Source organism: Hippocampus zosterae, chromosome 4, assembly GCF_025434085.1.
Source record: "Hippocampus zosterae strain Florida chromosome 4, ASM2543408v3, whole genome shotgun sequence".
Classification (NCBI taxonomy): Eukaryota; Metazoa; Chordata; class Actinopteri; order Syngnathiformes; family Syngnathidae; genus Hippocampus; species Hippocampus zosterae.
In genome coordinates, this window is record NC_067454.1 from 12,387,020 (window position 1) to 12,414,074 (window position 27,055).

Below are 27,055 nucleotides of genomic sequence, written 5' to 3' on the forward strand. Positions count from 1 at the left end.
TGCTGTCAGGCTGATGAATAAAAAATAACAAAGACAATAATAATAATAATTAAATGATGTGAAAAACTATTGTAAATAGCACTGCGATTTATCCATTTTGTATTTATATTGCACTTGATTGAACAGTGTTTGTTTGTTTTTTCTTCTTTCTTCTTTCTACCCACATTCTTGCTGCTGGAGGCTGTAAATTTCCCCAGGGTGGGACAAATAAAGGATATCGTGTAAGTATAAATACTTTTAATAGTTTGATCCATTTTATGATCAGTTTGGTAATGTTTTTTTTAATAACTTGAGCTCAGCAATCATTTCCAAAATCCTGATCATGTAAAGTCTAATGGCAACAGATTTTGAACAATTGTATGCTTCTAAGTTTAAGGGAAGACCCTTCTCTGTTGCAATTGCACAATCGAACCTTATCAAACACTGTTGGGATGAACTAGAGAAGAGCTTGTGAGCCACCGGGGGCTTGTCTCGAGTCCAGCATCGCTGATCTCACAGCTGGATGAATGGACAAAAAAAAAAAAATCCCAGAGACACATTGCAACATCTTGTAAAAGGCTCTCAGAAGCGTGCAAGCTGTTATTGTTGCTGAGAGGGGCTAACTCCCTATTTTCTTCCGTGTTCACGTCCTGCCTGCGTAATGCCCGCATACTTTTGTTCATACAGTGTGCCACAACCCAACAGATAAAAAGAGCCCTCAACAATCTGCACCTGGAAGCTATGATCTCATGATAATCAAAAAGTCTAAAAAAGGAAATGGATGACAGTCATGGTCAAGCGCGTGCCAGCAAGCAGAGGATTTACGGTTATCTTCACTAGAAGTCATAGCGTTAAGATCCTTGATACAGATGCAACCGAACAACTCACTTCCTGTTACGGGATAAGACTTTGATACTAATCTCTTGGCCGGGCATTGTCTTGACCTTCTTCAGATAGCATAAGTAGCGCTATGAGCACTTTAAGCATTTTAATCTTGGGCTTTTTCCCAACTGACCTGGTCAACCATCTTTGGGTTGTCTACTGCGGAGAAAAAGAACAGCGGGAGGAAGTTTGGGTCTTTCTTTGGTCTGGTCCATTTTGCTGTTTACATGCTGCGACTTCCATAATGTCCATTTGGTGCACTCGCCGTCAGACGTTCAGTTTCAGTTTGGCTAATCAAATAAGTGGACTGAGCTTTAACCCCACGTAAATACGACGTAATAGGTCTTAAAGAGATGTGATGTCTTCACATTCAAATAGAGGAAAAGAATTCTCAACAATGTTTCACTTCTTGCTGAAATCAGCCTCCTCCACCGTCCGTTTTCTGCTCCTGCAGGTCACGATAGACATACCAACAAAGGGTCACGCTGCAGTCGGATCACCCATTGACTGGGCTAGTTCAATGGGTTCTTTTTTTTTCAGCACATGCCGAAGGAGACTGGAGTTTGGTTGTGAATGTCCCACGTCATAACACAAATATAACTTTGGTTACCATCAACACTCCTTAAAAAGGTTTGACTCAGGCTCCGAGTTCAGGTTTGTCTCGAAAGTGTTGTCAAGATAGCAACCTGGAGTGCTTTACGCCACACAGCAGTACCTTTTCCACCACGACTTGGACAAACTTTTCATCTTATCGGGCGTCTGCATTTGCTTTGTTCGCCGTTTCGGTTTCCCTCTGGAGTGCTTCTGGGAGCTTTGGTTCTGCAGGCTGGCCAGTATGGCCGTGTCAAAAACTTCTTTTAAGTTTTTCTGGGTCAGCGATGAGCACTCCACGTAGGCCACGGCGCCGATCTCAGCCGCACAATCTCTAGCATCGGCTGGGTCCACCGGCCTCTCTCGGTACTTAGCCAAGTCGATTAAAATCTGTGGAGAAAAACACGGTCGTAACTTTCTGTATCTATTCAAAACATTTATTCATCATTAGGAAGGGAGCTTTCTTTCTTTCTATGACTTGATCACGTCGATGTACGACAAACGTTAACCTTTTAGAGACCAAAGAGACATTTTATACAATTCACTTTTTTTATTTTCAACCCATTTGGGGTGCATTGAATGAGAAAAGGGTCAATTTGCCAAAGGAGAGTGATTTTTATTTGGAGTTGTAGTGTCCGCTCCTTAAATTACCGGTACCCTAAATGATCACACTGAAACATTGTTTGGATCCCACCTTAATGTTAGTTTAAAATCATGCTGTCCATTTTCTATATGACTTGTCTTCATATGCTGCCGCATATTCGTGCTGAATTTGGGTGCGAGGCAGAGTACACACCGGACTGACTATTAATCTTTTGCATGGCACAACAACGATTTACATCTATAGTTAATTTTCATTCATCCATTTTATGATCAGCTTTATCTTCAAAAGGGTCGCTGGCGTGCTGGAGCCTTTCCCAGCTGTCTAGGTTAGATACACCCTGATTTAGAATAAATAAATCTGATACTGTTTACTGTAATACAGATAAATCTATTGCTCGTGTATGTTAAAACATACACGTAACGAGGACCATTGTATCTTAAAGTGAAATATTGAGGAGAAAAAAAAACAACAACAGATGAATGAACGATGGCCCAACCTTGACATCTTCTCGGAGGTCACACTGGGTCCCAACGAGAACCAGCGGTGCGAAGGGGGCGTGCCTCCTTATCTCGGCGATCCACTTCTCAGGGACGTTCTGGAAGGAGACAGGGCTGACCACGCTGAAGCACAGCAGGAAAACGTCCGCGCTGGTGTAACAGAGCGGACGCAGCCTGTCAAACTCATCCTGCAGAGGAGGGGACACCCACACGGCATCACTCAGAGGCGAGGAGGTACAGTAAGTAGTAGGGGGGTGGGTGGGGGGGTTCACACATGAGTGCAATACTGTAGTACTTTTGGGGGAAGGGGGATTGACAAGGAGAGGAAGACTCAAGAACAGATGGAGGAGGGGGAACAAGGTGACGATGATGCACTTCCTCTGGTCTTTGAAAAAGAAACGTGGTCTATTGATTTTCAAAGATCAAATATATTTGCATAAGCATCATATAAAATTGTAGTTTCTTCCCTCTTTTTGTCCATCCAAGTGTCACAGTGGATCCCATCGAAAGGGACGATAATGAAGATTAGCAGAGCTCCACTTTGAGCGAATCGCGATGAATACTTGGCATGCTATGATGACATTCGATACTTGATGTCAGGCAAACAGCTGCAAACGCCAAGCCAGAGAATTATTTCCTTGCAAAAGGACGCATCAGCTGGTGCACAGACTCAAGTCCAAACCTCAAAACTTGACTTTTCACAACATGTCAAAACTTTTAATGCATTTTTTAATATTAGTATTTTGTCATCTTCTCACACAAAATTAGACGATGACAGGAAAATAGATGACTATGAGTTTAGAATGGGTTTGGAACAAGGAAACACGGATTGGGTTTTTCCTTTCACTGTCAGAGCATTGTTTTGATTACAAATAAAGTTACAGGAAGTGTGTGACTGTGCGTGCATGCGTGTGTGAGAGTGTGTGAGAGATCCATTACCTGCCCAGCTGTGTCACAAAGTTGGAGTTTGACTGGTTGCCCATCCACTGAAACCACCGCTACACACACAAGGAACACGTTTTTACACAGCATGAAATACCTATTTTAAAATATCATAAATTTAGCATGTTCGGGGCTTTTTAACCAATTAAGACTAAAATATTAATTGGTTTAAATCAAAGAAAAATGTACTGTATTATGCGAACACATTTCTATGAGATGTTTGGGGGCCGAGGGGGGTCACTGGCATTGTCTGCGTTTGCCTAATGGGAAGTCCGCCTCTGTGAAGCAGAGTTTCTGCCTCACCTTGCACAATATTTGCCATTTTATGCGCTCATCAAAACTAAATATATATTGCACCAATATTGAATGTATGCCTAACTATGGGAAAAAATTGTCAAAAAAACAGGTTATTAGAGACGTGACGAGACACCGAAACTGGGAATTGACAAGTACAAGCCTCCTCAACCCAGTGAGTGAAGGGTTGCGCAATCTCAGGTGAGGTTCGGCTGCTCACTGCCACACTTCATGACTCGCCCACGTACAGTATTTGAGCAAGAAAAACGCCAATTCGCCATTTTGTCTGTGAAATCACGCAAATTATTAGATTATAAAATAAATAAAAAGATGATACCAGAGAGCTATGCCTTTAAAATCATAAACTTGCAGTACACATAGGAATACAGCTATTGAATGGCATCGGCTGGGAATTTGGGGCAATTTAGACACTTGTTAAGACAGTGCAAAGTATCAGCCGACTACCACCGCAAACCAATTTTACACGGGTGTAATTTTGTTGATGTGTCTCAGCAATAAATTGTTTCCTCACACATAATCCACCAACTAAACCAAGCACATCGTGTACCATAAAGCACGCTACAAACAAGGAAAGGAAAAACACGTGGAAATTAATTGAAAAGTTAAACTGGTTTATAGAATGTTTTTGTGTAAAATCAATGTACGAAAATATATTCCCGTGAAAACGGAAACATTCCATTGCTGCAAAACTTTTCAGACTTTACACACACTTGACAACGTCTTCTTTTTCGTGTATATTGTGTGGAGAAGGTATCAGTCGATGAAGAGCCATCATCTTACCCGAGAAGTTGTCGAAGGCAGTGGGGACATACTCGGTGGGGTACCCATTGGTAGTGTAGCTGACCACCAAGCTGGTTTTACCCACAGCTCCGTCCCCCACCAGGACACACTTCACCCGCCTCTCCGCTCCTCCGGCCCGCCGCGTCTTGCCCAAGCCCCCGTCCCGGCCACGGAGCCTCCTCGGTGGGACGGGCGGAGCTGGAGACACGGGTGCTGTCTTCGGAAGCATCGGGGAGGAGGGGGACATGGAGCCGCCCTACGAAGAAGTGCCGGGGCGACGGCGGCTTTTCGCTTCGCCCATTTTTCTGCTATCTTCCGGACGATGACGCTTTTTGACTACTCTTAACTTTCCATAACTGGGCGATCGCAACTTTGACTATTCCTGGTCACGAAATGACATCGCGTTCATTTTAAGCTACATTGTGCATCGTGGCTTTTTCAAAAGTCAGCGTCTATTTCAAAGTAAAGATATTCAACGAATGCTGCTCCGGTCCACAGCCCCAAACTCCACTTCAAATGACATCACTACAGTGTAGCGTGCGCGTGTGTTCTCGCGCGTGTTTGTGTGCGTGCGCGCGCGCGCGCGTGTGTGTGCGTGAGAGATAGAGAGAGAGAGAGAGAGAGAGAGAGAGAGAGAGAGAGAGAGAGAGAGAGAGAGAGACCTTAATTAGGAAACATTTACCTTCTGTCTGCTTACTTGTATTCAAGATTTAAATTGTTGGCTTTGTTTGTAATTTAGAAGACAACGCGACGGCACACTGTTTTATTAGATACTCTATGACAAGTTGACATTATAATCGATTAAATGGGAAGTCAAGTCTTCTTAGGTGAGAAGAAACGATAGATGTGGTTGATTCAATGATGATGGAGTGACGTGCAAATGCTTCGGCTGCCGATTAAAAAAAAGTGCAATCCATCAATAAATATGATACAAAAGTAATACGCAAATTAAAATGACATTCAAGTATGTGTTTAATTAATGCGTTAGCACGAAAACAATTTCCACAAAAAAAGTGCCTGGCGGGTTTATTTTGCAACCATATATTATATGGGTATTTTCAGAGCACAGCTAATAAATAGATTTATAGTTACAGTATGCATGACCATATTAACCAAGAGAGAGCATTGACATAGGATCTTGAAAAATGCTGGTTAGTATTTCTACACGGACATACTTCCGTGTTGGGCCACACATGTGTTGATTCGCGCCGTAGTTCCGGTCTCGCGCACCGTCCAGTTTTTTTATCCCCGTAATTAGACGTCATGTCTTCATTGGAGGTCGTTTTGGGTTTCCTGGACGACGCGGAGTCTTGGAGGCTTCGTTCGCCGCAATTCCCCAGTAAGGTCGGCGGCAAACCAGCGTGGCTTTGCCAGCGAGACCTGCCATCGCTGGACCGACTGGAGTGCGAGACATGCCGCCTGCCTATGGCCTTTCTGCTCCAGGTTAGTAACCCAGAGTCAGGAGTCAACCAAGTTTTAATTCAAATTTCTCGTGTGATTGTCCTGTTGTGAATCCGAAACCGCGGATTAACTTTCGTCAATGTTTTCCTCAGGTGTACGCCCCAATCTCCGGTCAGGACAGAAGTTTCCACAGAACCCTCTTTGTGTTTTGTTGTAAAACTCCACAGTGCTACACACACAACGACAGCCGCAGTATGAAAGGTATGTTGACCCGTCAAAGATTCCAGGTTTTTGATTGCCTCATATAGTAATGACAATTTTCTCTTCACTTGTAGTTTTCAGAAGTCAGCTGCCTCGGAGGAATGAGTTTTATTCCTACGACCCCCCACCAGGTTAGTGGATTGAAATAGGAAAGGTACTTCGGAATATATATGTACTGAATATGTATTATGAATGGCCTTCTGTTCGAAATATGTGAAATTGTCATTGGAAAACAAATTTTATTTCTTTCCTCATATAGTGTTCAGGGGCAATTCCTCAGCTGGAGGTTGTGGGAAGTGTTTATTTGTAAAAGCACATTTGAGCTGAATTATATTAAACCTTGTTCAACGTATGTTAAGATTTGATTTAGTTGGGGGAAATGTGTTTAGTGTCAATTATAAAGTGAAGAGAATTTTAAAATATTGCACATATTTTCTGTCAAATCCAAAAGAACAAATCTATATGGAAAGATGGGCTTTATTTTGGCCAGATCTCGCTCCTGGGCCTTGAACTGTATTCGAGGGATAGCCATTATTTATTATTTCTATATTATACCACCTCTACCTCTGCACATCTTCAGAGGATGAACCCCCCAGTGACTTGGATCCAGACCAGAGCGTGCTGCCCGCATCTGGAGTGAAATTGTGTTGGGTTTGTGGTTGCCCCGGCAACAAAGCCTGCTCTCGCTGCCACGCTGTCACATACTGCGGAAAGCACCACCAGACACTTCACTGGCAGCACACGCACAAGAAGGATTGCGGCGGGTGTAAGGAAACGGTGGACTCTCCATTTGTCTTCCCGGAGTTTGAACTTTTAACTGAGCCAGAGGAAGAGGACGACAATGACAAGGGCGATGAAGGAGATAGCGAGATGGCCGTCACTCAGACCAGTGCAGACACTCCCTCCTTGGCAGAAAGTAAATACTTCCATACTCTGGTGTTACGTTTTGGTGTACAAATGTGGCATAGATGCAGTCACTGTTCATATTTGTGTTTTAGAATCCCAACACAAGGCATATGTATATTTTAAATGATAAAAATCTAATGGCAGACCACCAAACAAAAATATCAACAAATGTGTACTGTTTAATGAAATAATGATGTAATCTCTATCCTCAATGTCTCCTTAACAACATGACATCTGTGCCCGTTTAGTTCTACAGTTATCTCTGGGCGAATGGCAACTGCGTATACAGTACACATCTTCTGCCATCTAGTGGAAGAACATCAAATTGCTCTGCCTGTAACTGCAGATGAATGAACAAAAAATGTATTTACTGTAAAGTGAATGCATATATTTTTGCAAAAATGAAATGGGTGATGATCTCTCATGGCACGGTGGTTGAGAATTGCTGACCTACGGGACTAGAAGTGGCAAAAATTCCACTCTCCACCTTAGCCTATGTCTGTCTTGAGACATTGGATGTTTTTTTATACAACTGTAATAGCAAAACAAGGTGACTACATTTTGGACACATCTGTTTCCTCCACACTAAGCTCGATTGAGTACCATTTTGCTTATTGACCCTTGACCATGTTCAGTAGTGGAAATGACACAATTTTTAATATTGCGAGTATTTGCAATGATGTTTGTATTTTATTTTAGTGCTAGCAGAGACGGACTTGGAGGAGATGGCAATGCATGAGACTGAGGACAACAAAGTATTTCAGCGCTTTAAAAAGAAGATTGCACCTGAGCCACAGCAGGTTAAAAGTCTCTGCAACGATCGCAGCTGACTTGTTAGGTTATACTGTTTTGTCCTTTTTTTTATGTGCTGTTTGTACAGGTGTTGCGTTACAGTCGGGGCGGCTCTCCTTTATGGGTTTCTTCGCAGCACATCCCTTCAGATACAGATATCCCAGCATGCACCTGTGGCGCCAAGCGGACTTTTGAATTTCAGGTTGTTTTATTAAATGTTTTTTTTTTATGTCAACATTGTTCATTGACCCCCTCATATTCTCACCTTTGGGTTTTGTGTGCACTTATCAAGGTGATGCCCCAGCTGCTGAACAGTCTGCATGTGGACTCCACAGGTGTCAGTATTGACTGGGGGACTCTGGCTATATTCACTTGCTCGGTCAGCTGTAACAACAGTGATCAATACTGCCTTGAGTTTGTTTGGAAACAGGACTTCAGTACAGAGCAGCAAACCCAAATTAAACAACCATAATATCTCTATGGCCTTGGTTAATATTCATTTTGTAATACTGCCACTTCATTTCCCCACACAACTAGTGTACCGGTACATAGAAATTACAAATTGTATGCAACAAAATAGCTTGTGTGGCAGTCTACTGTCATCACGAGGCAGAAGAGTGCATGCTCAGTTATTGCTCTACTTATTAATTTGTTGTATATTTATTCCCCCTGATATTTTACTGTAAATTTTGACAAGTCTGTTCATGTCTTCAACTGGTTTAGAGAGTGCTTCCATCCCCAGCTCCCAAGACTATTTGCATAGCTTACTGAGTTAAATGGTGAAAAGAACATAAGACCTTGTGCCTGATCATCCCATATTACTTTACCTTCATTTTCCAGCAATCTCAAACAGAATACAGTATGCTCATACACACTATGGTTAAATACTGACCTTGACTGAAATTTCCTTAATTAAAGGGAGAGAGACCTACTTACTGAGAGTTTACAATAAAAACAATTGTAAAAGTTGTCATCAGATTTGTTCATTTAAAATGTAAAAAGGAAGCATTCACAAGGGCCACTATGTACAGATTTATTGTACATGGGCAAATTTCAATACTGCATTTGTTTTAGATCAAAGCATTCAACTTATTTTCAAAGCGTGTTGAGAGCAAATTTGTCTTGTTGAAAAAACAAAACTGCTAACATCTCAGGAGCGGGTGCTCATGTCAAGTGCAGGAACACTATTCAAAGTATAACATTGTATGAGAGCATTTGAGAAGCTGCCTATCATGTTTCTTTCAATAGACCAACAAAGAAATTTGTGATTTTAGATGTTACAGTGAGCATACAGGCCAAATGAAAAGGTTCCTGTGCGTCATCACCTTAACCACCAGAAGATCAATCAATGTAACCATTTGTAACTTGTCAAGTTTAAACGACAATATTTTGATACAGAAACCTTGAATTTGATAGGACTGTTCCAAAATCTCACACACAAACCCAGCATCTGCTGGCGACTATACATCAACTGAAACATAAGCAGAAAAAGAATCCAAAGAAACTACTTCATTGTATAATGGAACAGAAAATTATTTAAAATGTATAAAACTATTTAAAACCGCTTGAAGATTAACAAAAAAGAAACGGTCAACATTTTTTTCAGACTTATGTACAAGGGTATGAAAAACCTTTAAAACTAGTGAAAACAAGCGTGAACGTGTCATAAAAATAGTTGTGGAAATGATCAGATGAACATATACTTGTAAATAGTTATTCAAAATAAAAAGTCACATACTTGCACAACTATCAAATTTGCAGTTCACATGTCAGAAGACATTTAAAAAGACTTGGAAAAATAAAATCATGGCCGGGGAAGAAGGTGCCATTGGTCTACGTCGTCTTGCGGAAACCTTTCAGGATGGGGTAGATGTTCTCAAATGCTTCATAGATTTCACCTCTCACCTTTGCACCTTGACACACGTGCAGAAAAAGTGACTTGATAAAATGAAACACTTGAATGACGATCAGTGACCGAGTTGAACATTGAAACACACTCTTTAACCTGTATATTTCTAAATCTCCAGGAGCGCGAGACTGCATTCAAATTAATGAGATGAAAGATGACTCCAGAGAAGCAGATATTACCTGTTAATACCACCTTCCCGGAAACAAATATGAGCAAGACGATTCTGGGTTTGATCATTCGATAAATCAGCCCTGGAAACAGCTCTGGTTCATAGCTGCCAGAAAATAAAACAATGCAGGTTGGTTAAAAAAAACAAGGCTGAAAGTAAATCACAAACTCAAGGCCCAGATCTGGTCGACCGCATCATTTTATGTGGCCCCCGGAAGCAAATCAAACATGCCAACTTACCGGTACATGAAAATATCAAGCAAAATGTAAAATTCTCAAGAAGTAATAGAGATATTCTAAGCATTTTCCTGTAACCAATCCCCTCATTACAGTAACTTAAACAATCGTTGAATAAACCGTTATCATTGATTTTCTTTATTTTGCTTTAATCATAGCGGCCCTCCAAGGGAAACTGTCACTAGAATGTGGCCCATGACAAAAATGAGTTTGACACCCTTGACCTATGGCAGTATAAATAAATAATGAACACTTTCAACTGTTCAGTTTTAATCTCATATCGAGGTTGTCAACACTTTTCTGTTATTTGCCCGTTGAATGGTCAAGTATCAGGAGGCTTTGCTGGCTCTTTTTGTCAAGTTCTATGTTCCAGCGAAACATACCTGCTGAACTGTTGATGCGTGAGGACCAAGCCTTCCAGACGAATGGGGAACTTCACGTCACAGCTGCCCACCATATTCTGAATCTTGAAGTCCAAAAATTTGGCTTGAAAGCCGAGTTTTTGCACCACACGAGCATATTTCCTGGCCGCTAATCGTGACTGCTCCTCGCTAGGAATACAACAGGCTCAATGTGAGATTCAGAGGAAGGAATATGGAAACGGTGTTTATTGCGCTTGAACAGATAATCTCTTCTAACCTCTTTGCACCTGTGCAGACCATTTTCCCAGAGCTAAAAATAAGAGCTGTGGTGCGGGGTTCTCGTATTCTCATGATGACTGCGGCAAAACGCTAAAACAGAGGAAGCAATGTACAACGTTGACCAACGTGGTATTATACCGTACGTGTTACTCTGGCCCAAGGATTCCCAACCACTGCGTGTGCTATGCGGGAGCAGGTATGTAGCGGAAAATCATCTAATTTCAAATTAACTACTTAATATATTTGTTTATCCAGCTATGCCAGTAGCATATAATGACAGGCAGAACAAATCAACGCTGTTCTATTAGAGATCTGAAGGTGTGATTGTGTATGCACACAACAGAATACAGTAGAACCCCTATGATCTTAATTCGTGAGCCAATTAGTAACTTGAAACATTCATTAGTCGAGGTAACATTTCCAAATGAAATGAATGGAAACGTAGTTGATCCGTTTTCGCCCCCAAAGTAAGTTATACTTAGCTCTTTTTTCCGTACAGTGTATGGTTAAAAATATGCAATAAAGAAACAAGTGAAAACACACTCTTATAAAGAAAAGACATACACGCTCACCCCCATGTCAACTTTTTTCTTTGATACAGTACAAATGTGACTTGCCAGGCTCAATAAATGGTGAGCAGTATGCCTCTACAGTAAAGCTGAAAAATTTACCTTGGGGTTGTACTCTGCGTTCCTGGCTCTCAGTGCAATGGTCTTCAGGTCCAATTTACAGCCTAGATTAACTGTCGACACAATGTTTCTGGTGGTGAGAAAAGAGGAAATGGTTGATGAGATTCATGAACGGACAAAATGGTTGGTCATAGATTTGTGACCTTAATGAAATGTTATTGCCGTTCACAGCCCGCAATGCATTCTCTTAATGTTGAAACATACTGTAGCTGTGGCACAATTCCAGAGCTCTCTGAGGCTGGTGTGGCTGGTGTGATGGGGGTCATGGGGGTCAGTGGAGTGTTGTACAGGGGGGTGTTCCCTGGAAGCGCTGTGGTCGTTGAACCTGTGACTGCCTGGGAATGGAAGAGCTGAGGAGCCTGCCCCGATGTTCCTGGAAGGCCTGGAAAACAGCTTCTCCTATCAGAATTATGAACTTCACAAACCGCAGGTAGAGAAAGCATCTGTAGTCCCCATGTTTGTTGTCTGCTTAACCAAAGACATTCACATCTCCAAAGGGATGCAGAAATGATCATGTGTCATGTACCTGCATTGGCCTGTTGTGCTTGTTGCGCCTGTTGCTGCTGCTGCCGCTGCTGTTCCTCCAGTATAGATAAACTGTTTGTGTTTTGAACGGGTTGAGGTGTTAGGCCTGAACCATATGGCATCATGGGACTAAAGATGGGCGTTCCTGGTGTCATGGCACCCTGCAAAAAACAACAACAAAACATTTAGGCTGAACAGCCATATTAACATAAACCTAATCTAATGAGATACAGTAACATAATTTGATGAAACATTCATACAAAAATTCAATTTCGGGCATCCTAACTGATTGTGTGAGAATTTCCCCCAAAGCTGATCAAGAAAATGTAGTCACACACGTGCCCGTAAAAAGGACAGCACACGCCATTTAAAATACCGGTACATGTATTGTGATTCGCTTACACGTATTGTACATGCGATAGCAAGATGGGTAGAAATGAACTGGAAAATATATTACCTGGGGGGAGGCCAGCCCCTGAAAAGCTGGTATGCTGTTGTTCTGATCCATCTTCTTAACTTATCACCTCAGGGAACCGAACCGCACACACCGACACGGTCGCTTGTGTGGCAACCGCTCAACAGTTGCGTGTCCAGTAGTTTGACAAACAGGAGAAACACTTTTCTTAAGTCGGCCAAGAGAAAGTCCTCTTTGCCCTTCTTTCTTGACAGTTGGACCCTGCGTGAAGATGTTTGATCGGAACCAATTACAGTACAACCAGTGGCGGGAAGTATCAAAGACGAAATACTTAGTTTATCTGCTTAAGTAGAATTTTCAATGTACTTTCGTATTTATTTTTCTGATGACATGTTACTTTTACTCCCTACTTTTGAAAACTGTAAATGTACTTTCTAACCAGGTGTCGGTAGCTACACGCCGAGCTACTGTTAGCAACAAGAGCTAACGCCACTCGCTGTACATGAAACGTGCTACATCCTCAACACACCGAAAACGAGCAATTGCCTTCAAATGAGGCTGCCAACTTACGCGGTGTCGACACACAACCGTATTTTCTTTAGTTTGCAATTGGTGTCATCTTCTACGTAAGTCGCACACATTCATCCGGCAACTACAGTGAATCTGCGACTTCCGGAAGATGAATGCTTTATCTTCCGGTGTCATAGGTCACGAATAACAGAATCAAGATGGCGTCTCTGAGTGACAAATCAGTTTGGGACGAAGTGGAAGATGGAATCGGCGAAGAGGTGTTAAAAATGTCTACGGAGGAGATAGTTCAGCGAACTCGACTCCTCGACAGCGAGATCAAGATAATGAAGAGCGAAGTTCTGAGGGTGACCCACGAATTGCAAGCTATGAAAGATAAAATTAAAGAAAACACGGAGAAGATAAAGGTGAACAAAACCCTGCCATATCTCGTGTCGAACGTGATCGAGCTGCTGGATGTGGATCCCAATGACCAAGAAGAAGACGGGGCGAACGTGGATCTCGACTCGCAGAGAAAAGGAAAATGCGCTGTCATCAAGACTTCCACCCGGCAAACTTACTTCCTGCCGGTGATCGGGCTCGTGGACGCCGAGAAGCTGAAGCCCGGGGACCTGGTGGGTGTCAACAAAGACTCCTACTTGATCCTGGAGACCTTACCCACTGAGTATGACTCCCGGGTCAAAGCTATGGAGGTTGACGAGCGCCCCACCGAGCAGTACAGCGACATCGGAGGGCTGGACAAGCAGATCCAGGAGCTGGTTGAGGCAATCGTCCTGCCCATGAACCACAAGGAAAAGTTTGAAAACCTGGGCATCCAGCCTCCTAAAGGAGTCCTAATGTATGGACCACCAGGGACGGGGAAGACCCTCTTAGCTAGGGCCTGTGCGGCTCAGACAAAAGCAACCTTCCTGAAGTTGGCTGGTCCACAGCTGGTGCAGATGTTCATCGGAGATGGAGCCAAGTTGGTGAGAGATGCCTTTGCCCTGGCCAAGGAGAAGGCCCCATCTATCATCTTCATTGATGAGCTGGATGCCATTGGTACTAAGAGATTTGACAGCGAGAAGGCGGGAGACAGGGAGGTGCAGAGGACCATGCTGGAGCTTCTCAATCAGCTGGATGGATTTCAACCCAACATGCAAGTCAAGGTAATGCTTCTCAGAACAGTCAACCACACTGCAAGTCTTTAAATGAGGATTTACCAACTTTTCCGACGCTGAGAGCTTCTGTACTTCTTGGGGAGTGATTAAGGTGAAAACCGCCAAGTTTGATTGCTCTGAAATATTTATTTTTTCCAAATTCACCTTCATGATTAAACTTAATGATAAGATAAGATAAGATATACATTTGTATGAAGGCACTTAACATTTCAATAAATTTTCACCATAATTATCACCTGATTGCTCGAAAGCAAACGAAAAATGTCAGCAAAAGCCGACTAGAACATCTGAAAATTATTTTGGGTTACCGTAATCAGATGCACTTTAACGGAAATCATCGGATGTGCTGACTTCCACTGAACATGATGTTGAATGTAATTAGTGAACTGGGATGTCGATCCCAGTTGTTAGAGGGTGTGCAGACCTCTGCAAATACAGTATCTCAAATGTCTATTTTTACTTCCCCTCTCAAAAATGGATAAAAGGAAATTCTTTATTTTGGTATATATTTTTTTTCGTGTTAAAAAAAAGTCATTTGAACAAGGATGTGTAGACATTTTATATCCACTGTATTTGTAGCAAAGATTCTCCGTATACGTCCTTGGATGGATTTACTATCTCGAAAGGCAGTAATCATCTTGTCCACACGTGCAGGTGATTGCAGCAACCAACAGAGTGGACATCTTGGATCCGGCGCTGCTGCGTTCAGGTCGTCTGGACAGGAAGATCGAGTTCCCCATGCCAAATGAGGAGGCCAGAGCCCGAATCATGCAGATTCACTCCCGCAAGATGAATGTGAGTCCCGACGTTAACTATGAAGAGCTGGCTCGCTGCACCGACGACTTCAATGGAGCCCAGTGCAAAGCTGTGTGCGTGGAGGCGGGTATGATCGCATTGCGCCGTGGAGCCACAGAGCTGAACCACGAGGATTACATGGAGGGAATCCTGGAGGTGCAAGCCAAGAAGAAGGCCAACTTGCAGTACTACGCTTAAGGACACTGTGGGTTCATGCTTGTGGAGGAGTCTTTAATTTGTGAAAAAAGTTGTGGCATTCTCTACACTTGTTACAGCAGATTTACATTGAGCTAATAAAAAGACATGACAACAAATCATTTTGTTTCTTTTATATTATACTATTAATCTAAGCAAATACTGTATTAACATACAAAGAGGATACTAGTCTCAATTCACCTAACATGCATGTTTTTGAATGTGGGAGAAACTTGAGAAAACCCATGTTGGCACAGTGAGAACAGAAAACTCACAGGATGGCAGAAAGCTGGATTCAACGCCCCAAACTCGGAACTGTGAATGTGGCTGTGATAACCAGTGCCACCACACTGCACAAAAAAAAATAAGTTAGTACTGATATTCTGAACCTAAAAGCATAGGTGCCTATGTCTTTTTTCCTTCCATTATCAATAAAAAAAATACCAGTGGATGTCCCCAAAATTTTGTTTTTCTTGGTCCGTGTAGATTCACATTCACTATGGGCATGCTAATCCACAAATTTTGAAAACGAGGAAAGTGGACTCTTAAAACATGGTGTGTGCAATTAAGCTAATGGTCATGTCACTGTAAACAATTGTTTAGTACATTGCCCTCCTTTGAGATACTGCAAACAATGTATAAGTATTAGCTAAAACTACTCATTGCCCAAGTAAGTAGCCGATTGTCAGATCACGCAAAGCTTTTTTTCCGAGAGGAACTAATTTTTGAATGCGCGTTTATGTACTTCCGAGTTATCTACCGGGTAACGCTATTTAATTTTATTTGAAAACAACAAGTCGACGTCCTCCTGCACGACTTTATCCAACCTCGACGGATTGCCATTTGACAAATGGCATTTGTCAAACAAACGCGCACATTTGAGGTTAACGTCGCCAGACTGACCCGAAAGTACATAAATACTCATTAAAAATGCATAACCAAAAATGTGGGTGATGGCAAAGTTGTTTTTTTCTTGCTTTTTTGTGCAAGCTTTTATAGGTCACTTAAAAAAAAAAGACAATTATCTCAAAAACTGCACGTCCAAGAAAAAAATGAAGCAGCGTCAGAAATGCATTTCGGGACACGTAAAGCCATGTCTGATAAAAATAATGTGTTGACCGGTTTTATCATTTCAAAAACATTTTTTCCATTGGTAAAATATCAGTCATCCCCCTAACCCCAATACTCCCCCACCCCACCTTTCATGGTGGTTAATATAAGGCTCATATTTTTGGTGTGATACCCTGACTGTCAGCCTGAAAATGTTAATAAATATTTTATTCTGTGTATATTTCACGATATATATCTCATATTCTATATGTAGGTATTGTGTATGCAAGTATATACTGTACATCAGTTACTTAAATATTTATAAATAAATAATTTGCGGGATGGGTCCCGGTAGTTTATCTATCGCGTGTATTTCTATGCTCAACTCCGGTCTTGTTGTGCGCTTGCACCAAGTACGTTCTTTTCCATCCGCGTGGCCGAGACATTGCCTGTGTGTCCACAAAGTAGGATTCCATCCAGGGAGAGAAATGCCGTCTAAAAACGTCGTTGAAGTGATCAAAACCATGGAAGAAGAGATTGACACTGCCGCGGACCTTAAGACGTCCAAAGTGAGTAGAATGTCGCTTGGACTGCCTTTTAAATCCAAATAGCTCGTGAAGTGCATCGTGTTCACGACTACTTTCATGCTAGACGACATGTGGTGCGGCACGCTACGTCAAAATGTGAATTAGCGGCTTGTGAAAATGTGACACGCTTGTCAGAATTAGCTTTTTATAAGCTAGCTACTTGGGTTAATGTGATGAACATTGAGTACAACAACAATTTAAAGTCGGAAACGGCTATATTGAGGTTGTACATTAGCGATCTAGCCTAGCAAGGAGCTCACGTTGACAAGCCGCGTGAGCCAGTTCGGATCTTTAAACCATGTGGACACCGGAAGTTGAGTACGGAATACTTCAAACAACGTGACACGTGCACGTGAAGATCTACGTTTTTGTCCCCGCGTTGTTCGCTATTAAGCTTCCGGAAACAAACAAGTATGATATCAAGTATTTGTATTTAGCGGTTGTTATATGTTAGCATTTGATACATTCTAGCTATGACAGTATGTTGCAACATGAGCTCTAAACGTAATCGAGGGTGCACACAATGGGTTTGTTTAGACTCTAATTTACTTATCACGTAAAACAGTTTTTTCCTGTATTAACAATACTGATTTGCATTACAAACCCAATTTGTATTGGCATCCTCGCAAAGCGTTTTTTAAAACCGTAACAGGGGGTTTCCAGGCTCAAATTGAGGCAGAGGAGGTACCATCGTGACAATGCGCTATGACGTGCACGTATTCTATGAATTCAACGGAAAAATAAGTGTTTGTGTTTCTCATTATGTCTGAGCCAGGTAAATTGATTTAGCCACTGCTTGTCAAAGCCACTGCCTTGTGTGTTTTTAAGACCATATGGAAAGAGGAATTAAAACATGTTTGAATCACAAACACATTAATTCTGTGTTTTGACTTTGAAGTCTGATCTTAAAAGCCTCCATGTTGAACAAAAAGAAAAACAAGAACAATGTTATTTTGCCTTATATCGCGAACAAATCTTTTTTTTTTCCTGGAACAAAAATGTCATGTTTTGTCTTCGCAGTGTAGCTTATTATGATATGAACAATTTCTTTTGGCTTTAAGTCCAACCTTAAGTGTAGTAAAAATCTAGTAAATGGGTCTACATTTCACAAATGACTTTCCATACTATTTTTACTCCTTGTAATAGAATAAGCTACATTTTATTTTTGTCCTATCATTGTTTTTAAGGAACTTTATTTTATTGTGTAAGTACTTTAAAATGTACAGTACTTTAATTATGTGATTATATTATACCAGTGGTCACCAACATGGTGCCCGCGGGCACCAGGTAGCCCGTGAAGACCACTTGAGTAGCCCGCCAGTGCCTGGACATTGTGATTTGCTAGTAGTAATTATGATTTAAAAATGCAAACATTGGCAGTACTGTGAGACATTTCGAAACACGATCAAAGTCTGACAATTTAAATCATCAAGTATTAAAAATAACACATCCTCATATTATTGAAGGTATTTTGGACAAATATGTTATTTCAGACGTGTATCAATTTGGTAGCCCTTCACACAATCGGTACACATGAAGTTGCTCTCACCCTCAAAAATGTTGGTGACACCTGTATTATACTTTACTAGAGTTTTATATTATATTGTGCAGATACGCGTGGTGCTTCAGTGTATTGTATATAAATGGCCAGACCGCTTTTTCATGTACCGTAAATGTGGACTACAAATCTCAAAGCAATTCAATTTTCTTTCCTGAACATGAAGATGAAATCAAAGGATGTCAAGAAACTGAAGAAGAAGCTGATGCAGGAGGAAGAAGAGGAGCCGGACTGTGAAAGTCCTGTACCGAAAAAAAAGAAGAAAAAAGACAAGCTGGCAGAGAACCAAGTAAATGGCCACATAGATGAAGCCATTGACCTGAATGGCAACACTGACACTTCTGAGCCACCAAAGAAAAAGAAGAAAAAGAACACAGAGGCAGTCGAGGTTAGTACTAGTCGTTTTACCAAGTGGTGCAAAAAATGAACTACACTACAATCATATCGTTAATTTATTTTTATTTTTATTGCAATTAAAAACATTTCTTGGGTTTAGATGAAAAAGAAGCAAACTAAAGCAATCGTTAAAGCTGAAATCAATGGACATTCCATGCCTGACACACCGGCTCCAACTCCAAACCAGACACCATCTCAGTCAGACGACTCAACCAGTGAGAGTGAAAAAGAAACTGTAAGATTGCTATTATATGTACATAAAAAACCTTAAATAAGAAGTTAGGAATGTGTAATACTGTTACAGTATCACACTTTACACACAGTAGTGACACTTTTTTTCCTAAATACTGTTATGTAATTAGAGGTAATTTAGCATTGACCTTTATGTAGGGATTTTTTTCCTCCCAAGTTTTGAAAGCCCTCATATGTCATTTATGTTTTACAATTTTTAGGAGGAAACGCCTGAGCAGAAAGAAGGAGCCTTCTCCAACTTCAGAATTTCCCAAGGCACCATTCAAAAACTAAGCGGTAGCAATCACGTTTCCGTTCACACACACACACTCCACACCAAACTGTTGTCAAAAACTGATTTGAGTTGTTATTTGGTTGCTGAACTACAATTTAGCTCTTGAATGAGTAAATCAAAGTCCAGCAAACCTTGACAGAACAATCCAATTCCTTTGTTCATGGCAAAAATAAATGTCACCACTAGGTGCCGGCACTCTGTTAATGCTGTACTTGGAATGATAAACGAAATGGTGTTTTGATTCCGTTCTTATGCTACAGTTTAATTAAAAAAAAAAACTTTTTACTTGGAACTAACACTCTGTCACTTCTCTCGCGCTTTCAGCTCGAGGAGTCTCCTACCTGTTTGACATTCAGGTCCAGACCTTTGATCACGTATATGATGGGTATGACGTACTTGCTCAAGCCCGCACGGGAACAGGAAAGACCTTCTCCTTTGCCATCCCACTGGTGGAGAAGCTCCAGTTGGCTGGATCGGAGCGGCCAAGAGGCCGCCCTCCCCAGGTTTGCTCACTCATTAAACCCATTAATCTAGCTGTTGCCATATCCTCACTACTTACAATACAATACAATACATGCTGATTTATATAGCGCTTTCACAACAGCGGCAGCTGTAACAAAGCGCTTTACAAAACAGTTAACATAAAGTAAAATAATAAACACAAAACATAACATAAAACACGGACAGTCGTGCAGTCCTAACCACTTTTCCGTCACACGCTTTGTTGTTTGAAGCGGTTTGAGATGAAAGAGGAGAGAATCAAAGTGTCCTTTAACCAGTGGATCAGAGACGTCATGCTCAAAATGTGCACACGTCGGCTACAAGCTAAGTTTCAAAGTCAACAAGAAGCTGTAGCATCCATTGACGAAAAAAGAGATTGGTTCACTTCTCCTGTCCCATGGAAATCCATTTCAATTCCAAGCGGCGACTCACGGTTCCAAATACGCATCGGCGCTCTTCGCCAACGCTCCTCTCTCCTCCTCCTCAACTTCAGCGGCCATCCATCCAGCCGCACCAACGTCGACTGTCCAACAGCGCTGACATAGCCACTGAACAAATCGGGGTTGTGAAAAATGCTGCCCATTACTGGCGCAAAAAACACAAGCGCCCCAGGTCTGTCCAGCACCGACAGTCAATGGCGCCGACATTCCTCCCAATCAAAATCTGTGCTGGTACAGGCGTGCTGCCGAGAAGGCGCAACCACCAAGCACAGATACTGCTCCTTTGACGAATGTCGTGGCCAAAAAGCGCTGAAAACAGTCCATATCGGGTCCACACAATGAAACAACAAACAACATGTGACAAAACAAAAGACAAAAACAGCAAAAAAGAACAAAAAAGCAAGGCTCTTGAAGAGCACTTGCCGAAGGCTGCCTACTCGGGCGGGGTTTATTATTTTTTTTGTCTCCCCCACCCCCTCACCTCATTTGTCTGCAGGTGTTGGTGTTGACTCCCACCAGAGAGTTGGCTATCCAGGTCTCGAAGGACTTTAAAGACATTGCCAAGAAAGTGAACATCTCCTGTTTCTATGGGGGCAGCTCGTACAACCCGCAGAGTAAGTCTTCCGTGAACAAGCATTTATTTATTATGAAGAACGCTTTTCAAAAATTGGGATGTAAGTTGTACCTTAACTTGCAAGTGTTCCTGAATGTCCTTAGCTCCAGTGCTGGAGTCTTCATTTAAATACACCATGCACCAAATTTTACATTTAGATAAATTGCCAAAAGTTGATTCATGTATTTACGTTGACATCAGGGAAAATTGTCGGAATGCTGTTTTGTGGCCCTTGCCACACTTTTCTACAAAGTTGGAGTGTCAAGTGTTTATGTACACGTTCTTGGTGGAGGAAACAAAACTTTGTATTTGGTTGTCATCCTGATAACAATTGTGATCATATATTTTTTTTAACCAGTTGACGCTGTCCGTAACGGAATTGATATTTTGGTCGGAACCCCTGGTCGTATCAAGGACTTCATTCAGAATCACAAACTAGACCTCACAAAACTGAAGCATGTCGTTCTGGATGAAGTGGACCAAATGTTGGACATGGGATTTGCTGAGCAAGTGGAAGAAATTCTAGCCGCCTCCTATAAGAAAGGTATTTGTATGGTTGATTTTGATGTACAGTTCAGAAATGAACGTCGAGGAAAGCTACATAAAAACACACACACACACACGAAAACTTATCATAAGCATTCAGAAAATTATTCTCTATCAAATTGCAGGGTGTTGAGGGGGTGGTGGTTACTTTCCACTCATTGGCACGGTGAATGTTTGCAGCATTTGTGGACAACAGTGGAACAAATTTTGGCTACCTAATGAATGAATAATTATTGCATGGACAACACTGTCATGTAAATGGATTTTTATAAATACAACAAGAACAATCAATTTTTTAACGTGGGTCTATCTGCAACTTTTGCGTTTTTAAATTGGGATGATCAGTTTAACTAGTGCCGTAGCATAGCCTTAAAGGCAGATTTAAAGTAACATTTAAACATTGAAATATTGAAAAAAAAGTTGATGGCTGAAAACTGAAGTGCAATAACAGAACATTGCTTTTTTTGTAACATCAAGTATTCATATTTTATTTGCAATTACTCACAGTTTGTGTTGTCACAGCTTTGTCTTGATTTGACAACAGTGCCTACTTGTGTTTGCATTTCACACAAGATGGCGACGCCAACCCTCAGACTCTCCTGTTTTCGGCCACCTGCCCTCCATGGGTCTACGATGTGGCCAAGAAATACATGAAGCCCGATTGCAAGCGTGTTGACCTGATTGGAAAGAAAACGCAGAAAACTGCAACAACTGTGGAAGTAAGTATGGGTGTGTGTCCAAATGGTTAAAGGCAGAGGTTAACAAGTGTTGGGGTGAAGGTGGTCCAAAGAACAACACCATGATGTCTGCAATGGGACATGCGTCCAAGCAGGCACTACTCATCTGCTCATAGTCCAGACAGAAATTTTCCTTCATTCTTATGTAACAATTTATTGACTCTAAGTTTTCCCCATTGTTGATCAGGGAAATGTAGTCATAGATTGTGATAATTATCGTAGCGTGAGGTTCATATCGTGATAATATTGCATCGTATCATGAAGTTTGGATATTGTTAAATCCCTAGTCATCTACCCATCTCTCTTCAGAGCAGCAGCAACAAGATCACCAATCACTTAACATGCACATGTTGTACCCCATGCAGCATCTGGCCATCGCATGCCACTGGTCACAGCGCGCGGCGGTTTTAGGAGACGTGATCCAGGTGTACAGCGGGAGCCTTGGCCGAACCATCGTCTTCTGTGAGACCAAGAAAGAGGCGAATGAACTCTCGTTGAATACATCCATCAAACAGGTAAACCATGTGCAGTTAATGGGCACCTACTATTTTACTAGTACAATGATTTTACTTCTTGAATTGGCGGTGGGAGAGGAGAGAACAATAGACACACACACACACACACACACAGGAGCTCATCCTCACTTGCACAAGGTCACACATCACCCTATTTATTAAGCGCTGCCTCAGAAAGGCACACACATGTACAGCCACTCCTATATATGTGCAGTATATTCTATACATTGTATCCATTTAATATTCTTGTTTTGAAATACGCTTGCCAACTGTTTTTAAATACATTTGTATTTTGATCCTTCCTAAATGTTCAAAGAGAGCAGGAGGGGAGAAGGTTACATTTGGTCTGTATTTATTGCAGTTTTTTACATACGGATAGTCGAGAATTTATTCCCCGTGGTAAATAGTTTCACGGGACTATGTAATCATTTAAGAGCAGTACAACTCTAGTTGAATTGAGTGAAATTTTATGTAAAAATGGTTAGAAGATGAAGTGTATGAATCTTCTAATCTCAGCCCGGGACAGAAAGAGACTGGAGCGACTGGTCAGGAAGGCCAGTTCTGTCCTGGGTTGCTCCCTTGACACTCTGGAGGAGGTGGGCAACAGAAGGATGCTAACTAAGCTAAAAGCTATGATGGCCAGTCCCTCCCACCCCCACTCCAGCCCGCCCTGACAGCACTTGGTAGCTCCTTAAAAAATAACAATCATAATAATAATTAAATGATGTGAAGGAAAATTGTAAATAGTACTGCGATTTATCCATTTGTGTTCATATTGTATTTAAATGAAAGATGTTTGTTGTTTTTTTTTCTCTTTCTCCTTTCTTCTTTCTACATACATTCTTGCTGCTGGAGGCTGTAAATTTCCCCAGTGTGGGACGAATAAAGGATATCTTATCTTATCTTATCTTTTCCATGTAAGGCATGTCCCAGCATAAAAGCACTTTATGCCACGCTTATCCGATTTTTTTTTCTGATGTTGATCAAAATTTTTTTCATCAACCAGTTGCAGTGTTTAGTTTGTTCCAGATGTATCACTTATATATTGTGGTGTGTGAATAACATCTCTCCAGAGTACACAGTCCCTTCATGGTGACATTCCCCAAAAACAAAGGGAAATGACGTTGAAAGGCTTCAGGAGCGGATCCTTTGAGGTTTTGGTGGCGACCAACGTGGCAGCCCGCGGGTTAGATATCCCCGAAGTTGACCTCGTGATTCAGTGTTCTCCACCCAAGGTGTGACACCCTGCTCAGCTGAATTTTCTTGTCAAGTTTAAATTAAAGAGCGACCGTCCCATCTACTTTTCCATGAAACTGTTGACATCAACCTCTCATCTTCAATTGTTAGGATGTGGAATCGTACATTCATCGCTCAGGGAGAACTGGCAGAGCTGGAAGGACCGGAATTTGCATCTGCTTTTATCAGAAGAGAGAGGAGGACCAGCTACGTTATGTGGAAAACAAAGCGGTCGGTACCTGTTGTCCGTTAAACCTAAAGTATCCATAGACCTTCTAAAGAATTTGTGCTGCATGGAAATCTCAAATAAAAGAATTGCTGAATTGTAGCAAGACAAGCTGAGATATTAATTTTAACACCAAAAGTTGAATGTATTTGGTTTTGCTGCAGGGCATTTCATTCAGACGAGTCGGTGTTCCCACTGCCAATGACATCATCAAGTCATCGAGCAAGGATGCTACACGGTGCGTTCGGGACACAAAATGAGTATGCCTAAGGAGGCATAGGTTTTGCGTTTGCATACCGGTACTTAAAAACAGTTGGTCTGTGCTGTGGGAATACAACACCGCATCATGTGCAATTGCCTGATTTGAATGGATTTATGTTTTTCCATCCAGGTTCCTAGACTCTGTTCCAGCGGCAGCCGTTGACTACTTCAGAAAGTCTGCCGAAAAGCTTATAGAGGAGAAAGGAGCAGTGGATGCGTTGGCTGCTGCCTTGGCGCACATTTCTGGAGCGACGTGTCTGGAGCAGCGGTCACTGCAAAACTCAGACGCTGTAAGTTTAACTGGACAAACTGCGTGTGAATCTGCTCATCTCGTGCTGCAGGCCGTGAATGCTCACACAATATTTTGTGTAGGCATGGTAAAAAGGATTGTAGCTTAAAAAATATGGAAGCATGCGTGGACACGAACATATGTTTTTAAAACGCATGAGGAGCAAAACTGGGTGCAAGGAACCCCACCCCCTCAACCCCCATCCTCCCCATGATTCGGCACTCCATCCATTTTGGAGAAAATTAAAGTCTTTTAAATGTGCCTTATTGTCTTCAAAATACGCTATATCATGTTACTGTTTGTTTGCCCAGGGTTACACCACCATGCAGTTGATATGCTCTCAGGAGATGCACTCTATGGGTCTTGCCTGGAAAACAATCAAGGAACAGCTGGGAGAGAACGTTGAAAACGACATTTTTAGAATGAACTTCCTCAAAGGAAAAATGGTACATATTGTTGACTTAAGTGATTTGCCAATAGTTCTGAACGGCTACGACATACGCACGCATTTTGAAAGCCACCGACATAGATGATGTGGATAATGATTTTTTTTCCTCCCCAAAACAAAGCTGTAACCATTAAATTTAATCATTGCATTTTATCAAATGTGTTTCCAATAGGGCGTGTGCTTTGATATCCCAGTTGCCAAAGTCAAGGAGTATCAGGTAAGGACATATATTTATTCCTCTCCTTAAAGTCTGCATTATGTGTGAAACAGGACAACAATGGAGAATGTAATTTTTTTTTCTGGATGAAATTACACTCTTACTACATTGTTAAGAGAAAGAAAATAGTGTGAAGAAGAGTGTGCTGAGGCTCCATTTTACATACAAATGCACACGACAATGGTAAACGACTAAAAAATTTTATGCTGCTTGAGGATTGTTATTTTTCCCGAGGAAATTTTAGCTGTGTGGCAAGTGTAAATGCATGTTTGTGATAGTAAACCCAGCAGCTGAAAACACTTTGTCAGGAGGTACACGTGTTGAAGGCCTGTGTGTTGATGTACCAAGTTACCATTTTACATTTTGAAAAACATTGTTTTTTTTAGGGGGGCTGACCCGGTGCTGGAACAGTTTGATGGCGTTTCTATTTGGGATGAATGAATTGAACTTGTGATTCAAGGTACCACTCTCGTTTGTTTGGTCATTGAGTTGCATCCTGCCTCTTGTTCGTTAATAGGAGGGCTGGAAAGATGGTCGCCGCTGGCAGCTGACCGTAGCCACAGAGCTCCCCGAACTGGAGGAGAAGCCGCACAATAACCGCGGCGATAGAGGAGGAGATAGAGGAGGAAGATTCCAAGGAGGACGGGGCCGGAGTTTTGGTGGAAGAGGTGGGCGTGGTGGCAACGGGTTCCGTCGAGGCAGCGGGGGTGATGGCAGGAACAGAGTCGGACAAAAACGCTACTTCAGCCAAGCGTTTTGATCCCTGAACTGCCAACCCTTTGGACTAATAGGACTGACTGTCTCGCCTTTGGGTGAGCAGTGTTTTCTATTGGCTGTCAGTTGGAAGCCACAATTAGCATGTTCAACTCCCCTCTATGATACAGCGGTGTCAGGTATTCATAACATGTTTTCAAAGTTTATATTCAACGTAACACACAAGGAGGTTCATATGGAAAAAAAATGGCACCGCTTGGTTTGCTCGTGGCTATCTAGGATCACATGTTGGACCAGTGGCAGCCATTTATACAAACAGACTTTGCTCCAACTGACATGCTGAGCGTTCACTTTCCATATCAGTACATTACTGAAATCCAAAGTGAGTGTGAGTGAAAGGAGGAGTATGTCACCGTGTTGCATAACTTGTTTTACTTACTTTGTATTTGGGGAAAAGTGGCAGCGCGAGGCTCTCATGTAGGACTTATTTGTGCCCCCGCCAACCCCCACCCTTCGGGTGAAGTGATCAGAGGTTGTCAACCTTTATAGTGGTGGAGTCACTCGTGTTGCCTTACCTCAGCTGAAACATTCTCCCCCAAATATCGGATGATTGCTTTGCTATTGCCTCATTTTACTGCCCATGTTTGACTGCTCTTTTAGTGAAATGTGTTCATTAAAAAAAGGTCAACCCATGTTGTGTCTTCACTGCTTGAAATGTAACCACTTACATCGGCTAAATTGTTGCTATCTTGCTTTTAAGGAGAGCCATGACAATCACCGAAATTTGCCAAAATATTTTGATAAGCCACAAAGCTTTGCACACTGAGATCAAGTCTCTTGTCACACTTAATGTCAAAAATGAAGACTATGAAGAAAAGAACATTAATTGTCAGACAAGGAGGAGCCGTTCTCTTGCTTCGTGTTTTGAATCTGTAGGATGCACAATCGCAAGGAAACCTAAACAGTCCCTGTTAGGAAGTGACCAA

At 41.8% G+C, this 27,055-nt stretch overlaps 5 protein-coding genes across 7 annotated transcripts; 3 read left to right on the forward strand and 2 right to left on the reverse strand.

Annotated features, from left to right (window-relative positions):
* Nucleotides 1–222: 222 nt before the first annotated feature.
* rhoua (ras homolog family member Ua) lies at nt 223–5,134 on the reverse strand. The gene is made up of 4 exons (XM_052064107.1): nt 4,591–5,134; nt 3,493–3,551; nt 2,553–2,741; nt 223–1,842 (listed from the first exon to the last, which is right to left on the reverse strand). Exons 1-4 carry the CDS (start codon nt 4,835–4,837, stop codon nt 1,558–1,560), a joined length of 780 nt encoding a protein of 259 aa, XP_051920067.1. The 5' UTR covers nt 4,838–5,134; the 3' UTR covers nt 223–1,557.
* Nucleotides 5,135–5,738: 604 nt separating this feature from the next.
* pdcd2 (programmed cell death 2) lies at nt 5,739–8,430 on the forward strand. Its single transcript, XM_052064105.1, has 7 exons — nt 5,739–6,033; nt 6,144–6,252; nt 6,327–6,383; nt 6,833–7,168; nt 7,858–7,958; nt 8,039–8,152; nt 8,243–8,430. Exons 1-7 carry the CDS (start codon nt 5,854–5,856, stop codon nt 8,420–8,422), a joined length of 1,077 nt encoding a protein of 358 aa, XP_051920065.1. The 5' UTR covers nt 5,739–5,853; the 3' UTR covers nt 8,423–8,430.
* A 539-nt stretch (nt 8,431–8,969) lies between these two features.
* On the reverse strand, nt 8,970–13,233 carry tbp (TATA box binding protein). The gene is made up of 9 exons (XM_052064106.1): nt 13,105–13,233; nt 12,577–12,795; nt 12,121–12,280; nt 11,799–11,976; nt 11,577–11,664; nt 10,904–10,995; nt 10,648–10,815; nt 10,039–10,133; nt 8,970–9,863 (listed from the first exon to the last, which is right to left on the reverse strand). The coding sequence occupies exons 2-9, from the start codon at nt 12,625–12,627 to the stop codon at nt 9,784–9,786; spliced, it is 912 nt and encodes a 303-aa protein (XP_051920066.1). The 5' UTR covers nt 12,628–12,795; nt 13,105–13,233; the 3' UTR covers nt 8,970–9,783.
* Nucleotides 13,233–15,328, forward strand: psmc3 (proteasome 26S subunit, ATPase 3). Its single transcript, XM_052064104.1, has 2 exons — nt 13,233–14,207; nt 14,874–15,328. The coding sequence occupies exons 1-2, from the start codon at nt 13,263–13,265 to the stop codon at nt 15,210–15,212; spliced, it is 1,284 nt and encodes a 427-aa protein (XP_051920064.1). The 5' UTR covers nt 13,233–13,262; the 3' UTR covers nt 15,213–15,328.
* A 1,325-nt stretch (nt 15,329–16,653) lies between these two features.
* On the forward strand, nt 16,654–26,761 carry ddx21 (DEAD (Asp-Glu-Ala-Asp) box helicase 21). Of its 3 annotated transcripts, none has more exons than XM_052064101.1 (16): nt 16,654–16,828; nt 18,571–18,792; nt 18,901–19,035; nt 19,253–19,328; nt 19,651–19,829; nt 20,764–20,881; nt 21,239–21,424; nt 22,000–22,145; nt 22,529–22,678; nt 23,752–23,913; nt 24,026–24,145; nt 24,305–24,378; nt 24,532–24,691; nt 25,002–25,136; nt 25,311–25,355; nt 25,873–26,761. In XM_052064101.1, the coding sequence occupies exons 1-16, from the start codon at nt 16,748–16,750 to the stop codon at nt 26,113–26,115; spliced, it is 2,232 nt and encodes a 743-aa protein (XP_051920061.1). In that variant the 5' UTR covers nt 16,654–16,747; the 3' UTR covers nt 26,116–26,761. The 3 variants fall into 3 exon arrangements, with proteins under 3 accessions (XP_051920061.1, XP_051920063.1, XP_051920062.1); XM_052064103.1 differs by lacking the exon at nt 25,873–26,761 and adding an exon at nt 25,742–25,765; XM_052064102.1 differs by lacking the exon at nt 18,901–19,035.
* The last annotated feature ends 294 nt before the right edge of the window (nt 26,762–27,055 follow it).

Excerpts from the sequence above, each read along its gene's own strand:
- rhoua (XM_052064107.1), bottom strand. The coding sequence starts at position 4,837 with ATGTCCCCCTCCTCCCCGATGCTTCCGAAGACAGCACCCGTGTCTCCA. Across the intron at positions 3,552-4,590 it reads TGCCTTCGACAACTTCTCGG|CGGTGGTTTCAGTGGATGGG; the intron begins GTAAGATGATGG and ends TTGTGTGTGTAG. Across the intron at positions 2,742-3,492 it reads TTTGTGACACAGCTGGGCAG|GATGAGTTTGACAGGCTGCG; the intron begins GTAATGGATCTC and ends CCTCCTCTGCAG.
- pdcd2 (XM_052064105.1), top strand. The coding sequence starts at position 5,854 with ATGTCTTCATTGGAGGTCGTTTTGGGTTTCCTGGACGACGCGGAGTCT. Across the intron at positions 6,034-6,143 it reads CTATGGCCTTTCTGCTCCAG|GTGTACGCCCCAATCTCCGG; the intron begins GTTAGTAACCCA and ends TGTTTTCCTCAG. Across the intron at positions 7,169-7,857 it reads CACTCCCTCCTTGGCAGAAA|TGCTAGCAGAGACGGACTTG; the intron begins GTAAATACTTCC and ends ATTTTATTTTAG.
- tbp (XM_052064106.1), bottom strand. The coding sequence starts at position 12,627 with ATGGATCAGAACAACAGCATACCAGCTTTTCAGGGGCTGGCCTCCCCC. Across the intron at positions 10,996-11,576 it reads ACGCAGAGTACAACCCCAAG|CGTTTTGCCGCAGTCATCAT; the intron begins GTAAATTTTTCA and ends CCTCTGTTTTAG. Across the intron at positions 10,134-10,647 it reads ACGCATCAACAGTTCAGCAG|CTATGAACCAGAGCTGTTTC; the intron begins GTATGTTTCGCT and ends ATTTTCTGGCAG.
- psmc3 (XM_052064104.1), top strand. The coding sequence starts at position 13,263 with ATGGCGTCTCTGAGTGACAAATCAGTTTGGGACGAAGTGGAAGATGGA. Across the intron at positions 14,208-14,873 it reads AACCCAACATGCAAGTCAAG|GTGATTGCAGCAACCAACAG; the intron begins GTAATGCTTCTC and ends CCACACGTGCAG.
- ddx21 (XM_052064101.1), top strand. The coding sequence starts at position 16,748 with ATGCCGTCTAAAAACGTCGTTGAAGTGATCAAAACCATGGAAGAAGAG. Across the intron at positions 22,146-22,528 it reads AAACTGCAACAACTGTGGAA|CATCTGGCCATCGCATGCCA; the intron begins GTAAGTATGGGT and ends TACCCCATGCAG. Across the intron at positions 25,137-25,310 it reads ACTTCCTCAAAGGAAAAATG|GGCGTGTGCTTTGATATCCC; the intron begins GTACATATTGTT and ends TGTTTCCAATAG.